Source organism: Eptesicus fuscus, chromosome 18, assembly GCF_027574615.1.
Source record: "Eptesicus fuscus isolate TK198812 chromosome 18, DD_ASM_mEF_20220401, whole genome shotgun sequence".
NCBI lineage: Eukaryota > Metazoa > Chordata > Mammalia > Chiroptera > Vespertilionidae > Eptesicus > Eptesicus fuscus.
The window spans coordinates 54,570,497-54,586,903 of NC_072490.1; the positions used below are offsets into that span (position 1 = coordinate 54,570,497).

The 16,407-nt window shown below is 43.0% G+C and overlaps 1 protein-coding gene across 1 annotated transcript in view; it reads left to right on the top strand.

Moving 5' to 3' along the window:
• Nucleotides 1-1,441: 1,441 nt before the first annotated feature.
• TAFA1 (TAFA chemokine like family member 1) overlaps nucleotides 1,442-16,407 on the top strand; it is a 511,110-nt gene continuing 496,144 nt past the window's right edge. The window contains exon 1 of the mRNA XM_008146267.3: nucleotides 1,442-1,559. Within this exon, the coding sequence (XP_008144489.1) occupies nucleotides 1,442-1,559 (118 nt within the window). The remainder of the gene's footprint in view (nucleotides 1,560-16,407) is intronic.

Sequence of the window (16,407 nt, forward strand, 5' to 3'; positions counted from 1 at the left end):
TTCAGGATTCCCAGGAGGGGTACTGCTATTTAACTGCTGAAGAGACTGAATCTGTGTTACACTGTTAGTTCTGGAGACAATGAGCTAAATCTGTTGTGTACAAAAGTAAACAGTGGGCAGTGAAACAATTAGAAAGTGAATGGTCCATCTGAATCCCAGACTGGGGCAGGAAAAGCACCATGCTGTGGAAAATAATGTTTTCCTACTTTGCACTTAATTATGGCTGTCACCATTTGTCTGTTATAGTTCTAAAGCCCTTCTTAAAGACATCTCTCCCTTAAAACCCACAAATTATCTTGTATTATGTCTGTATGCACACACATATAATGCATATTTTTGCTTTCTAAAATTACAGTTTTTTGAAAGAGTACAAATTTCTATGAGTAAAAAAAAGCCACAATGGGAGGTCACTAGAAGGTTTTAAATATATAGTTGAAACACTTGAAGTGTATGATTTGACAATAGGAAATTAAAAGAAAAAAAAGAAGCAAACTTGGTTCCGAAGCTCTCTCTACCTAAGAGAAAAGCATACACTTAACTGTATTCCTGTGTAGAAAATGCTTCCATATCACTGGCTGAGTGAGGATGCTGTTCAAGTTGATTAATTTGGCAACAGGAAGTGCAGCAGAAGGTGTTGTTTGGGAAATTGGACATTCTGTAGCGTAGCTGAACCTTTGCAGCTCTAAGATCCTTATGGGTGCAGATAAGACTGTCAAAGTTTCGGTGCCTGGGAAAAGGTGTGTGCTCATCCATAAACGCACACACCACCTGTATATGCATATTCATCAACACTGTACATCAAACGCCACAGTGGGATTCGAGGAGGCAAAGCAATATTGTAAATTATGGCTTGCTCTATGGCAGACGCACAGATCTTGCATGTGAAACTCATTCTGGCTGAAGACAATTCCTTCTGATTTTAAGTCCAGCCAGAAAGACTGATTCTATCAGGAGATTACAACATGCCTCTGAGAAATGATTACTTAGTTTAGAAGATAGCATAGTGATTAAAAATTCATGACTGTAGAATTAAAAAAAAAAAAAGAATCCACTCTTTCCTTTCATTATGTCAGACTGGCAATGAAGTTAGAATGAGCAGGAGTATGCAGCTTTCCAATGCCCGGAATAACTGTCCCTTACAGATCAAGGTGTAAAACAGGACGGTTAGTTAGGATACTATGTTTCAAACTGCCTACGCCATAGGCAAACTTTAATTTATTTTTGCATTTTGGCAATTCTTGGAGTTTGGTTTTGCTGAATTTCACAAATGCATGCGTGATCTTCTGGAGCGTGCTTTGCTTCAGTCCTGCTGCATGCATGACCTCTGCTGGGCCTTCTGCTCTAGCAGCAAAGGGGCATGACGCCCGAGACCCCCTTCTGTCCTCAGTGGAACTGAGTAGGCTGGGGCCTGACCCTCCCTGTCTGCTGTCCCCCTCAGAGCATGGCGGTGGTCTCGGCGATGTCCTGGGCCCTGTACCTGTGGATAAGTGCCTGCGCCATGCTGCTCTGCCACGGAGCCCTCCAGCACACTTTCCAGCAGCCCCACCTGCACAGACCAGGTAAGCCGCTGGCTGGCTGCAGCCCCCAGGCTCGCCGCTGTCTCCGTCACAGACGGCCAGTGCCATGGTCTGGGCAGCCTGCCTCTGAATTCCAAGACGTGCTGTTGGCTGGAGGCTCTGGGGAAAGGGGGTCACTAAAATGGCTTGGAGGTATTTCTATTAACTTCTCAAAAATGGGGTTTTCTCTAAGAGCCCACCACACACACACACACACACACACACACACACACACACACTGAAAAGTCCTTTGTTGTTGTATACTTTGGCCAAAAATAGAATAGTCTGTAAAAGGTGGGGTAATTTTCAAGACTTGGAGATTGTTTATAGGGGGACAAACTATGATCTTTGCAACTGACAAAATAATGTGTGTATTCTTGGATGCATTTTTATCTAATAGAGATATTATCATCTTGGTGTGTAAGGGGCTAGGGATTTTATGGAACATTCGTGCCAAAACTGACTTTGGAAAGAGTTTGCCAATGAAAAGGAAATTAAAAAGTGACTTACTATTTCTGGTCTGGTATGCCCTCCTTTCTCCCTTTCTTCCCTTTCTGTTCACCAGTCTCCGCGGCTCCTCTCCCGGCAGCTTCAGGGACCAGTTCCCCTAAACCTGGTTGGGTTTTTCCCCGTATTGGGTTTTGAGTTCTGGAAGCATTTTGCTTTCTTGGTCTTTCTGTTCAAAATACGTGTTTTACCCTTTCGTGGCCTCGCTCTGAAGTCTGGGGGTTTCTCTCCTCCTTTGCCTCTCCAGCTTTCCCAGCACGGTCCCCCGCGCCCGCCCTGCTTCTCGGAAAGACTTCCGTCCATTTTCGGTTTAGCTTCGGCCTCTGCATCCATTCCCCGCACCCCCGCCTTCTCCCAGCGCCGCCCCCAGGTCAGAGCTCTGGGGACCAGTTGCGCCCGAGCTCGCGCTCCCCAGTTCTCATGGCTACCGGCCCCGCACCCCCTCCCCGATCCGCCGCCGCCGCCCGGCCTCCCGCCTCCGCCCGGCTTCCTCCGCCGCCCGGCTCCGCAGCCGGCGCTCGGATCCCGGGCGGTCCTGTCCTCCAGCCGCACCTGCCCGCGCCCCTGCCGCTCCGCTCCGCTCCGCATCCGGCTGGGCGGCGGCCGGGGCGGGGGCGGCAGGTCCTCCCGCGCGCCAGCTGCTCCTGCGGAGCCGGGTCGCCGCGGGCGGAGGGTCGGGGGCGGCCTGAGATCCGGGCTGCGGCCAGCGCTGCGGGTGCGGGCGCAGCCACCCTCCCTCCCCACGCCCTGGTGGAGGGGAGGCCGGGCCCGGGACCCCGCAGGTGGGCCTGGGGCGCGCTCCGCCGCGGGGCGCGCCCGCATTTCTGCCGCGTGGGTCCTGGCTCAGGCGCCGGGCGGAGGAGCCGCGGACGGGGGTTTGGGAGCCCACACGTCGCCTCCAATCAGTTAGTCACAGATCCGTTCTGGCAAAAATGTCTTTGACTTGTTACATAGTCACACAAACAACGCGGGGATCTGCATCCTTGTGCCGCTGAACAACAGGATCACTTAACAAACACTGTTGTGAGTTTCAGTTATTCTCAAGGTTAATTCCCATTGTTCCGCTTGGCCCTTCAGCCAGGCGGTGCAACCCCCCCCCCCCCCCCCCCCCCCTTTCCCTGGCCTCGGAGAGGGACGTTCTGAGGGACTGGGTGACTGAGGCCACACAGCAGTGATGGCTTTGGCGGTCAGGCCAGTCTGTTTCCCTCTGAGCCTGGTCCCCAAGGAGGCTGCACAGCAATGCCTCTCAGGGCAGAGGATAATGCCAAGGAGCCTCTGAGGAATTGGAGGTCCCTTGGCAAAATTTGTGAAAACTTTCAAGTTATGTCAATACATGGACTCATTGGAACTGCAAAGCCATTCTGGAAGGGGGCATGGCAGATGGGCGGTGTGGGGGGTAGGAGGGGGGGTGGCATATGATGACGCAGAGCGCAGAACTGGCCATCGCCATTTAACACCAGTGCCCTGACCTTGGGCCAGTCCCTTTTCTTCCTGGGCTCCATTTCCTTCCCCTTTAGGGATGTTTCGGGGTGTAAATGGAGCAATCTCCGCCAAAGTGCTTTGTAAATTGTAAAGCTCTTCACAAATATCAGGAATTACTGGCATCGTCCCACTTAACAGCTGAGGACAGAATGCTAGGGATGTTGATGACCAACATTTGCTGTTCACACATCTAGTCCATCCACTTGGGTCAAAACTTGGTTTTCACTTTTGCTGTTGTTTGAAACTATATGGTACCTGGCTAGAATATTCACCAAATGTGATGTGTCTTGCTTTACTCTCGATGCATACAGTCATGAAAAACAGCGCAGTTTGCAATAAGCGTCACATACACTGTCTCTGGTAATCAGTTAATCTTTGAGTTTTTATTTTTTTTTAATGAGGGGTTATGACTATGCTACTTAATAAACTCGTGTCTTTATGAGGCTTATTATAAAAATGTTACAATTTTAAACTCAGAAACACATCATTAGGTTCTGGCTGAAATGAAACTCAGTATTAGTTTTCTCATTGTCTACCCTTAGAGATTGCTGATGATCACCAATGCATAGTGTGACGTCATCAGTCTGTACTTCAAATACCCCAGGAAACCAGCGCGGAAACCAATTTCAACCCCAAATGCTTCTACATTTGAGACTCATTTCAGACTCATTGATGAAATGAAGAAACTATAAATATTCTTTCCAGTTACAGAAAGATTAAAACGATATTAAATTGAAAGTCCAATGTATGTAATATGTTTATTCAACTTCCTTGGGGTTTTAAGAATAGCTGAAAAGATTAAAGCAATAGATCTTGGACATGGCAATATTCTAGATTATTTCATTCAGAAACGGTCTTCTTTAATACGGTCTTCTGTTTTGATTTTAAAAGTAAATCTATGCTTTCTGTGATGAGATCTGGGATGTTTCCCTTTGGGGTCTTAAATCTTCAGGGACACTAATGAAATGTGTATGAAAACAAGAGAGAAATCAGGCCAGTTCTCTGTGACAACCCACCTCTAAATGAGCAAATAAATAAACAAATAGCTGGATAAATGAGCAAAAAAGGAAAAACATAATCTCATTTTGTCAAATCAGTTCAAACCAGTGACATGATGAGAAAAAATGAGCCCCCAGCAGACCCTGCGCTTTGCCACATTTGCCTAAGCTTGAAAAATCGCCCCTTTCATGGAGCAGGAGCAGGCGGACACCATGTGCATACCAAGCACCAGGAAATGTGAGAGATGACAGATCTTTCACTCAGGGCCCCAGCGGACGGCCAGCGGGCTGGACCGCTGCCTCCTCCGTGCTGGACCCGCTGGCCCCTCTCAGCCTCTTGCAGGCCCCGCCATGCCCTGCACAGTGAGATTGATGGCGCTCTGGTCCCAAGCAGCCAATCTCAGCCTCTCAAGAAATAAGCCCCCGCGCTGACAGATGAGTGGAATTGTTCCGATGCTGCCCGTTCGGAGTGTGCGGCACCTGATGGCACCAGCCAGCCAGGGTCTTCTGAGGAAATGGTTTGAGATTTGGGCCAATTTCTGCTGTCAAACAGGGAACCAGGGCGGTGCTTTGTGAGACCGAGAATTTGGGATCTGCCTCCTCGCTGCAGTGGGTTTGTACACACACAGAATGAGAATATGTAAACGGGAGAGCGGGCAGTTTTAATATATTCCCCTGCAGTCCCCAAGCCCTTCCTATTTTTCGTCCTTACAGTGTTAGGAACGAACCATTTATTTTCAGTTACTCACTAGTTAAGGAAGATTAAAACAGTCAATCAAATGAAAGTGAATTTTGAAGTTACACAAATGAGTGAAATGTGCGATAGATGAACAGATTTGTAATTGCAATAATTTACTATTTGACTAAATCGCATTTTTATTGCGGGAATAATGTAGGAAATTACTATTACAACTTGAAGATCATTCACGCCTATTTTATAGACAGTACAGCGAGAAGGAGGGCACTCCACTGAGAAAGGCAGCCGAACCAACGGATCCTTCAAAGTGGGTTCCGCTGTCCAGGTGGTTAAAATAGCTTCAAGTCCTTCTAATCACCAGTTGTTGGGAAACAGATAAAAAAGGATGAATGGTTTGCTAAATGTAACTTTCTAATTTAGCATTAGTTTCCTCCTTTATGAATATATGAATTATGACAGCAATTTAAATGGTTACTTAATTTCAAATTTGAGGGTGTGTGGGTGTCTGTGTGAAGGGTTGTCCTTGAAACTTAATAAAATATGGATAATTTCAAAATACTTTAGTGAGAAAAGATCCTTGAGAGTCTCTAGTAATTTAAAATTATGTAGATAAATTACATGAGACAAGAAGTTATAAGAGCCTAATGAATCATTTATTCTGCAGTCACTGCTATTTTATTGACAGGGATGTAGGGAAATGATGTATTAAAAGATTGCTCTGAATAGAATCATCTGTGTAACTTGCACTTAGCCTGATTTAAAGCTATATTAAGCAAACTCTATATTTAGAGGTATGCATTTATGACTTAATTATTACACACTAAACATTACCATTCATGTTAAAGTGTTTTTTAAATTAAAATATTAAAAAGCATTGCTTCATATTTATTTTTACCTCATTGTTCCATATTACTTTATTGAAAACTGCCGAAGGCTTATGCATTAGAACGCCAAGGTACATTGCATTAAGAGTTGTTTTAGCAATTGTAATATAAATAGAAATAGTGAGGACAATAGTGACATCATATTGGCTTTTGAAGGATTTGGACTAGTACAAGGCTGCTGAGTTAGTGAATTGGTATGAAGTTTAGAGCAGACAGGTTGTTATTTGGTGAGAGCTGATGCTTGTGATAATCCATTGATCATCTCTTTGATAGTACTGACCTCATCCCAGAGGCAGAGGGCAGCTATGAACATTTGATAAGACCCCAAATTTCAAAACCAAGTTAGAGATGCAAATAAATATTTTCTGTCAAACTCATGAACTTAGAATTATTTCAGTGCTATATAAATACTGTTACTCATGTGAACTCAACCCTGTGCCCTCAATTCATAGGTACGGGAACTAGATATTATACCGTACTACAAACACATATTTGGGAGTTGCACAAATGATCATTAGCCTTCATTTGTTAATTTCTTAAAGTAAAACATCTTCCAATTTTAAATTCTATATAAAATTCTCAAAGCTTGAGTGTATAAACTGATACAACATTTAAAAAAACCCCCCACAACTTGGCAGTGTCTCCCAAAATGTAAAATGTGCAACATAACAATTGCATTTCTAGACATTTATCCTCATAAAGTGATTTGACAAATATGAAAAGATATATGTTAAGGTTTAGTTATTACAACAATGATCTTAATAGCAAAAAGTTAGAGGGGAGGCTCATTTCTCAGAAGCGGATTGGTAAAACAAATTCTGGAACATCTACGCAATGGGGCAATGGGACTCACTGTAGCTACTGCAAAGGATGACATGTTCATATTCCTGTGCCCATGATCTACTGTTGACTGAAGAAAACAAGGAACAGAAGACTCAGCATCGAAATAATTTTTGTGGAAAAAATATTTGCGCATGCATAAAAATGTCAGAAAGAACATGAACATTCTTTATAAGTATTCACCACAGTGGGAGAACTAAAATAAATGAGTTTTTTCTATAATTCTCTATTTTTTAGATTTGTTTTTAGTATGGGTATATATTACTTTTTAATGAAAAGCTCAAAATATTTCCTACAGATAGTTTTATGGCAACATTAGAAATATTATCAAACAATATTTCCAATTTAAAGAACAGGAAGAAGGGTCGGTAGGGAAATATCATGAAGCCCTTTTCTTTTCAAGAGCTTCCAATATTCAATATTGAGTGAAATGTCTAGGCTAACATTTCCCAGTTCACAAAACACTGTCTCCTCAAGATGCCCCTTGGAGACAGCTGCTGGGGTGGCACTTACTTCCTGGTATGTTCTCTCTTGGGGTCTGCAGTGCGTGTTGAGTGTGTAGAAGTTCTGGAAAGTTCGCCAATAGGAAACCTGATTGTGTTTAACTTATATTTCCAGACATTTTTAATTTGGTCAACATCTACAGTGCCTATTCATATCACAGATGTGTTGAGAAGTGTGGGCCAAGGTAATTCTGGAATCTTGTGCTGTTCATCTTTTTATCTCTCACTTCTGGTGAGAAACTCGACATGTAATAGGTGCACAGAAAATATGTGAAATAATAAAGGAAAGAAGGGATGACTGTTCTGGTAAAATCTTAAGCTTTTCCTTATTGGATACTACCTGTGCGTGAGTGTGTGTCTGTAATTAGGAGCTACCTCCAATGAAGAGTGATGCAAACATTAAATTGGCAGTAGAACTTGTGTGTATCTGTGCAATATCTTTGAGTAGATATTTGACTTTATTCCATATTTGACAGCTATTCTATTAATTAAAACAACCCAAAGAATATACTTACAAATGTAATAAAAAATTATGGTTTTCAGTCATGGCATGATTTTTTCCCTCTGGAGATTTAAAATCTTGGTCTTGGGGGACTGAGGAGAAAATTCACTTAGCAAATAGGGAAAGGCTTTTTGCTTTCAAATTTTTTGATATCAAGAGAAAAATTTACTTTATCTTTGTAACAGTGAGAAAATAACTCTAAACAAGCATTTTTTCTTTATTTGGGGTAAAATGAAGATTAATCTTCCCCCCACAATATTTTTCTCATTGATTTTTAGAAAGAGTGGAAGGGAGGGAGGGAGAAGGAGAGAGAGAGAGAGAGAGAGAGAGAGAGAAGAGAGAGAGAGAGAGATCAATGTGAGAGACACATTGATTGGTTGTCTCCTGCTCGCCCCTGACTGGGGCCCAGGATGGAACCTGCAAGCCAGCATGTGCCTTTGACCTGGAATCAGACACTTTGGTGTGTGGGCCAACTCTCTAACCACTAAGAAACACTGGCCAGGGCAAGATGATTTTAAAAAATAATCATTTGTGTAAACGAATAGAATTCTCAAAAGATAATGTCTTCAAGGCACTTAGGGGGCATCTTGGCCCACTATTTCTCCTTCTCTGTCTCTATATAATAAAGTTGCAGAGAAAGAAAAGAGAAGTAATATTATTACAGTGATGTTCTCCCCGAAGATGGATAGGAATGCTGCAGCATCTGCCTATTCGTGAAGTGGATTCTGCATCCCTGTAAGGAAGGGGGCAAACCAATCCTCACTGAGTATGGGAGGAGGAAGAAGACCTCCTGCGTCCTCAGCCAAGGCTGTGGTTCTGCTGGTGCCATGCCTTCCCCAAACAGTAAGGTATATTCTGCCAAATAGTGAAGCTCTGAGCTGCCCAAGGAACTGACTCATTGATTTTACCCATTTGATAGAGCAAGTATAAATTCATCTTTGTATATGTTTAAAAACCTTCTGCTAAAACTATTTGAAAACTTTCTGGATGATTTCATTGATGAGCAAGCCAAACACCTTCATAGACCAGGCAGGTTAACAAAACTGATCAGATCAGCCGGAGGACCAGACATACAAAATGCTGAACTGTGCCAACTAAAAAGCATATGCACTGGGAGAAGGCACATCTGAGATGGGCTCAGTACATCCAGAGCATTCAATATTTTCAGGTAAGATGGAAACGTAGACTTTTGGGTACAATTTCTTTATCTTTTAAGTGCCAGGTGGGCCAAACAAAACTTGACTCAGTGCCATATCCTACCTGAAGGTTGTCTGTGTGTGACCTCAGGCAAGATTATCTCCAGCTCCAACATTGTTTGATTCCTAAGGAATTTATCAAATCCTTCTTTGCAGGCAGGGTGGAGAGAGGGAAGGCAATGGAGCCCCAAAAGGAATTTTTATGCACATCTGTCTTGGTCTGCTTTACAGTTATGCCCATGGTTTAGTCCTAGCCTGAGTTACGCCCAGTGTGCTGAAACCCTGGGTTTCTGCGCCCTGTGCCTGACATTGGGGGGCTGAAAACAGTGAGCATTTATCGAATGAAGGCAATGGGCTGAACAGAGGTCTCATTTAAATCTTAGCTAAAAATCCATTAATTTTCCTCTAGATTAAGGTTTGGGGGAAATACTAATTTGCAAATGTAATAAGCCAGAGGGAAGCAGCAGGCCTCATAGTGATACTGGTATAACCCTTAATTGAACACTTTATTAAAATTTTCAACATCTTCTCTAAAGTCCACTAATAGGTTGTAATTTATCTTAAATCCCAACTTTTTTTTTTTTTTCGTCATGATTCTTTTGATCAAGTGATTTAATATTCATGTGTCTTGCCCTGCTGGTGTGGCTCAGTGGTTGAGCATCGACCCATGAACCAGGAGGTCACAATTTGATTCCCTGTCAAGGCACATGCCCAGGTTTCAGGCTTGATCCCCAGCAGGGGGCGTGTAGGAGGCAGCCAATTGATGGTTTTCTCTCATCATTGATGTTTCTATCTCTCTCTCCCTATTCCTTCCTCTCTTTGAAATGAATAAGAAAACATAAAATAAAAGATTTCATGTGTCTTCATTTTGTATATGAAAGTACAGACTACTTATTAGTACCCCAACTGAATTATGATTCTACTAGCAAGGACATGTAACTAAGGCTGGCCAAGCTTTCTCAATTCAGTATTTTACTAGGAAAAAATAGAATACTTTTCTCTTGGAAACATTAAAAATGCCTGCATGCAAATAGAATTCATGCAAGTTGGGGAAGCACAATTTATCAGTGTGTCCTGAGTGTTGTTTGAGATGTTAGTGATTTTCAGTTATAAATTAGTGTGGGTCTAGTTTCATCATTATCAATTAAGTTTGCTGTGGACTATTTGGTTAACCCTGTAGTCTGTAATGATGCATATTTACATATTTTGGATTCTAAATTTGTTGGAGATTGGACTTTAAGACATTCCTGAATTGTGGTATCCTTGTGTAAAACATGTATATACAAACCAGTCTCACACTTATTTGAATGGTGACAAATCTGTACTGCCTAAGAGCCCATGCGAGCAACGTAAGCCAAGGTAAGTAACATTTTATGTTTATTTTTATGTCTATAGGGCTCCATTTTGTAAAATATGAGCATGTTAATAGGCTTATGTTATTTTATAAAAGTAATTAGTGATTCATAAATGTACCCTCCAGGTATTTATTACCTACGTATTTTTCCACTGGGAAGTGGACACAGGTAGGAGTTTGATACCCCACCTCCTCAATGTGCTGTGGGAAGGAACGTTACCACTGTCCTATGAGGAAACTGTAACTAGAGACAAGTCCATCATCGAACTCTGAATTTTAAAACATATGACATAGCAAATTAATACAAAATAAAATAAAGCCATTTTTCTGAAATATAATAATAAGGTACAAGACAGGAAACCATGCTATTTGAAAGCCTCCCAATGATGTCTTGTTAAATTCAATTGTCTTTGTGGCTTCTTGTATCTCTTTATCTGATGAAAATGCAAGTTGCTACGTACCAGACATGTGTTTGAGAATCTAGGTCACTGGGTGAACGTTTGTAGGACAACATTTTGACAGCTCCTCCAGGATTGTTTAGAAGTAAAAGCAGATTGATGGCGTCTGCCCTCTCCCTGTCCCCGGCCTCGACAATCAATCACAGTGATTGTTCCCACAGAGCCTCGACGTGATGGCAGGATCTGTCTCAGCTCTTCTCCAGGCTCCACCTGTGGGCGGACTGACACTGGCGCGCAGTCGAGAGTCTATGACCAGCCCTGCTGTGACGTAACTTTCTCCAGAATCCCTCTCCTACCCCCAAAACGCCTGCCATAAACACTTCATTGGAAAATGGGAAAATGAACCAAACTGCGGTTAAATTTAAATAGCAACACGTGTCTAGTGACTACTGTTTGAGGCATCCTTCTCATTACTTCCCGATGAGCTCAACCCCAACAGCATGCTTTGTGACCCTAAAGCAGGAGGCAGTCATTCCAAGCGGAGAAGGTTTGGGAAACCCTCGTGAAGGGGGTGAAGCTGTGTTGGGCTTCGGATGTGTGGTACAGAGTGAGCGGGGAGCGAAGGATCAAGGGAGGTCTATTCCACCAAAGGGGACGGAACAAGGGAAGGTTAGAAGCAGGTGAGGAGAACCAGGGTGGAGGTGTGGGCAGACCTGAATCGCTGTAGGCCCTAAACTATTAGAAAAACTTTGTATTATTCCAATGAAAGAGAAAGCAAGATTGTTTTCTTCCTTACTGTTTTGTAATCTAAGTTACACACATGACCACAGATAGAGAGCTAGGTAAGACGGAAGGAAAGAGCCCTAGTGTCTACAATTAGAGTTTCTATCAAGAGCAAGTCAGTTAATTAACAAAAATGCAGCAACAGCACTCAGGCCAGACTCCGAGTCCCTGCAGACTCCCACTGCTTTCCTCCCAGATCTCCACTCCCTGTGAGAGGGACCAGCAGTCAGCAATTCTGGAGCACATAGCCAAGGCCAAATAAATACTTGCTGGGTGAATTAAAGAATGAATGCTCCTATTTAATGTTGCATTGAATCCCCCAATAACCTTGTAGATTTTTTCCCCCATTTTACTGATTAAAAATACCTTAAAAAAGAGATCATTGACTTTTTTAAGACATGGAGTTTGAGAGGGCAAGTTGAGAGCTTCCCATCTCTGAATAAGGTTCCGTTTATTGAGTCTGTGCTGTGCGTCGGCCCTGGTACAAGCTGTTTCTTAAGATAAGACGTTCGATCTGTACCACAACCCTACATGGTTGGTACTGTGACCTCAGTGTACAAAACCCTGCAGAATGCGGTCAATAATGATAAAGCTGAGAGGCTCCCCGGCCGGCGCTCCTTCCGTCACAACCAAGTCCTGCTTTTAGGAGCATCAGCCAGCTGGCCGTGGTCAGCCTAACTCACACAGAGCCTTTCTCTGCGAGGGCCTAGTTCTGCATTTGCAGGCAGCTGTCTGGGCACTTAGCTCAGCCATGTCCTGCAATAATTTTGAGTGCCGTGGCTGAGCAATGCTTCAGTCTTAATTTTGTGTGCCCACAGGTCTGGCTGGAAGTGTGCTTTCTTTTCTTATTGGATGAACAGAACCTCATTTTCAAGTATTTTTAATAGGCTATTGTCTCCCAGTGCATTTTTTTTTAGAGTTTGAAGGCCCCTTTTTTTGTGCTTGCAGACAGGGAAGTAGCAGCAGAGAATGAATCTACATTTATTGGACTCATTTCCACTGGAAAAAAATTCTCTGTAACTGCAATTTCACTTTTTGATGAGATTTTTGGCATTTATCATGTGGAAACTTTATAAATTATCTAGAATATTGTAAAGTGGGCTGACCTTTCCAGTAAGTGGTTTGATCGTTTGCAACAGTGTCTTTTTGCAAACATATGAACTTGCTGTCTTTCAGATAAAACTTTCTAGACCTGTAGCCCAATAGCGTGTTAGGTAGAAATTGCTTATGTAATCAGGCCTGATGTCTCCCTTTGCAAGTCCTCTCATCAGCAAAATAAATTTCTTCCTCTCCTCTGCAATATCCCCAAGGCCAGTGATGGCAGCTTCCTGACACAGTTCACTCTTCCTAGGACTCCATTGCAGATCAACATGGCGCCCTTTGTATTTCAGTCCAGATTCAACCTCCGAGTCCTTCCAAGCCCTGCTCAGGCCCTGAGTTGGTAAAAAAGAGGGGAATGATTTCAGAAACAATAACAACAACCACCCTCAGGACCGCTGGCCTGTGCTTACAGGTAACTGGTTTCCCCTCAAAGTGGACCATGCTACTCATTTAAAAATAATGATTTAAATGATTAAACATGTTGATACAAACAAAGTATTTAGAATGAGTCCCGAAACAGGGTAAGTACTCGTCATTGTGTCACACCTGCGTACATCATTGGGAATTAAAGAGTTTTTTACCTGATCTCACCCTCCTTGTCACCAGTGACTATGGGCCAAGTAGTTGTAGAGCTAAGAGAAGGTGGGTATATAAGTAAAAACAGGAGTTCATATATCAGCTCTATTTTATCATGCTCTAAGTGTGGGCAATTCAATGCCACTCCCCCTGCCTCATCTGTGAAGTGGAGATTCCTGTTTATAAAATCTCTACCTTAAGTGAGAAATAGAGAAGATGTCTGTTCTACAACTGCCATAGAATAGGCGTCTAGTACTTGGCATCTCCTTATATTGTTATCCTATCTAATAAAAGAGTAATATGCAAATTGACCATCACACCAAGACACAAGATGGCCGCCCCCATGTGGTCAAAGATGGCTGCCCCCATGTGGATACAAGATGGCCTCCACAAGATGGCCACCACAAGATGGCCTGCAGGGGAGGGCAGTTGTGGGAAGTTAGGGGTGACCAGACCAGCAGAGGAGGGCAGTTGGGGGTGACCAGGCTGGCAGAGGAGGGCAGTTGGGGGAGACCAGGCCAGCAAGGGAGGACAGTTGGGGGGGACGCAGGCCAGCAGGGGATGGCAGTTGGGCTGGACAAGGCCTGCAGGGGAAGGTAGTTGTGGGTGATCAGGCCAGCAGGGAGGACAGTTGGGGGAGACCAGGCCAGCAGGGGAGGGCAGTTGTGGGGGACCAGGCCTGCAGGGGAGGGCAATTGGGGGGACCAGGCCAGCAGGGGAGGGCAGTTTGGGGGGACAAAGCCTACAGGGGAGGGCAGTTGTGGGGGACCAGGCCTGCAGGAGAGGGCAGTTGCGGGGACCATGCCTGCAGGGGAGGGCAGTTGCCAGCCTGCAGGGGAGGGCAGTTGTGGGGGTACAAGGCCTGCAGGGGAGAACAGTTGGGGGGACCCAGGCCTGCAGGGGAGGGCAGTTGGGAACCAGCAGTCCTGGATTGTGAGAGGGATGTCAGACCTCCCGTTTAGGCCCGATCCCACTGGGTGGTCGGACATCCCTCAAGGGGTTCCAGATTGGAGAGGGTGCAGGCTGGGCTGAGGGACACCCTCCCCCCGATGCATGAATTTCTAGTACAAATATATGAATGTCAAAGCAAAGATGCTATAGAAGGACTACTTGACACTAACACATTCACCCATAATGGTTTATTGTTTAAAGGGATGCACATAGAAATTTTACAACTTGGGCTTTTTTTACTTGCTTTATGAACACATCGAGTTTTCTGACACTTTTCCATGTACTCAGAAAAGACAAGAGATAGGGATCTTATGGCTAATCTCTGCTCCGGAATCCGTAATGACTAGCCTTGAGTTCTAAGTCAATATAAACAGGCCAATATTTATAGCATCCTTCCTCCCAATAGCACTCTAATCAATAAGTTTGGTAGAGTCTGTATGACCTCAAATAATAGGGAAGTTTGGCTAATTAATTTAAACATCTGGCCAATAACTTATTAATAGGAAAAAGTCCAAAATTTAGCATCAGCCCAAAAGTCAGCATTGGTGCTTTATGATTCTCAAAATGGATCATAAGTTTATTATAACTCTATTCAAAGAACTACTAGTCAAATGAAATATAATAAAATCCATCAATACTTCATCAGCTGCTTTTTTAACTAACTGTGTTGTTTTTATAGTAACACATTAACTCTTTATCATAGGACCCAACTACTAACGGAAGAAATCCAGGTATATACTGATAAACCCAATGGTACCTAAATGTCCATGGCTTGCACCCTAGGGTCCCATTTTTTGTATATTCCTATGTATACCTCATATTTTCTGCTTGCTCTGAATACAAAATGATATCTTTGTATATTAAGAGTTGCCTAGGTATCATGGTGTCTAATATTTTTAACCTTAGCAAAAAAAAAAAAAGTGCCAATGTTTCAAGTGTCTAGGTAGTTTGTTTAAGCATGAGAGACTAGCTTTTACAGATAGAAGCATGGATTAAAGATATTTAAAATGATGATAAATTTGCAATTAGTGTTTCAAAGTCTCTTGAGCACCATACCCAACAGGCAAGGGTGCTCCACTGAAGAGGTCAAAGCCTTACAGAAGCCTTGCAAGTTGGTTGGTAAAACTCTGTCTTTTTTACTGTCCTCATTAACACACTTCAAAAATGCTCTTAAGTATTTCTGGTGAGCAGAGGATTGGAGTAATTTTACAGTAGTGTAAAGAATTTATTATAATCTTTTCATAAGTCTCTTTATATTCAATTTGACATTAATAGGTTGGCACAACAAACCAGAGTTAATTGTATTTAATTAAATTGTTGAAAAGAAGGGTAGTTTGTTATTATTATAAACAGAAGGCTCTATTGATGTACTTGTTTGTATGAATAAGGTCTGGTGCAAAGTTCTTTCTTCTGGATACAGCATTATTCATCAACAGAAAGCAATATAAAAATGCTAATTCAAGGCAGTTGTCATTTTAATAGAAGCTTCACATAGTGTCTGTAACATATATCCAGTGTTAGGTAAATGCAGGGGGGTTCCTGCCAAAACAGACATCCCTGTTTTCTCCTGTGCCTCCTGAGAAGCTCCAAGACCACCTGTCCACCCCTCTTTCCTTCTTTGGAGGGGTTGTTTGGGATGGTGGGGTACGATCTTGGTCAAGGCTTTCATTAAAAATATATATATTTCAAATGAGACCTGAAGAAGTAGGAAGGGCTAAACAAGACTTAAGGCTGGTTTTGGGGCAGCAAAGAATTCTAGGCAACACTGACAGCGTTATGAAGACCCGGAAGCGGAAGGAAGATACACTAGAAAAATCTGAGGAAGGTCACAAGATCAGGGAAAAGGTACAACTATGACACGGATTAATGAATGCAGGTAAAGGATGTTTTGCAGACAGCAGGAGACAAACAGTGGAAGCTGACATTGGAATAAAAAAATTAATTAGCACTCCTCAATTGTGTCTGAGATTTATATATACACTAAATATAGATTTTTATTAATATGTCACTATATGCCTGGCACTGTGTTAATGATTTGATTTAATTCATTAATCCTTACACTTACCATGGTAAGGCAGC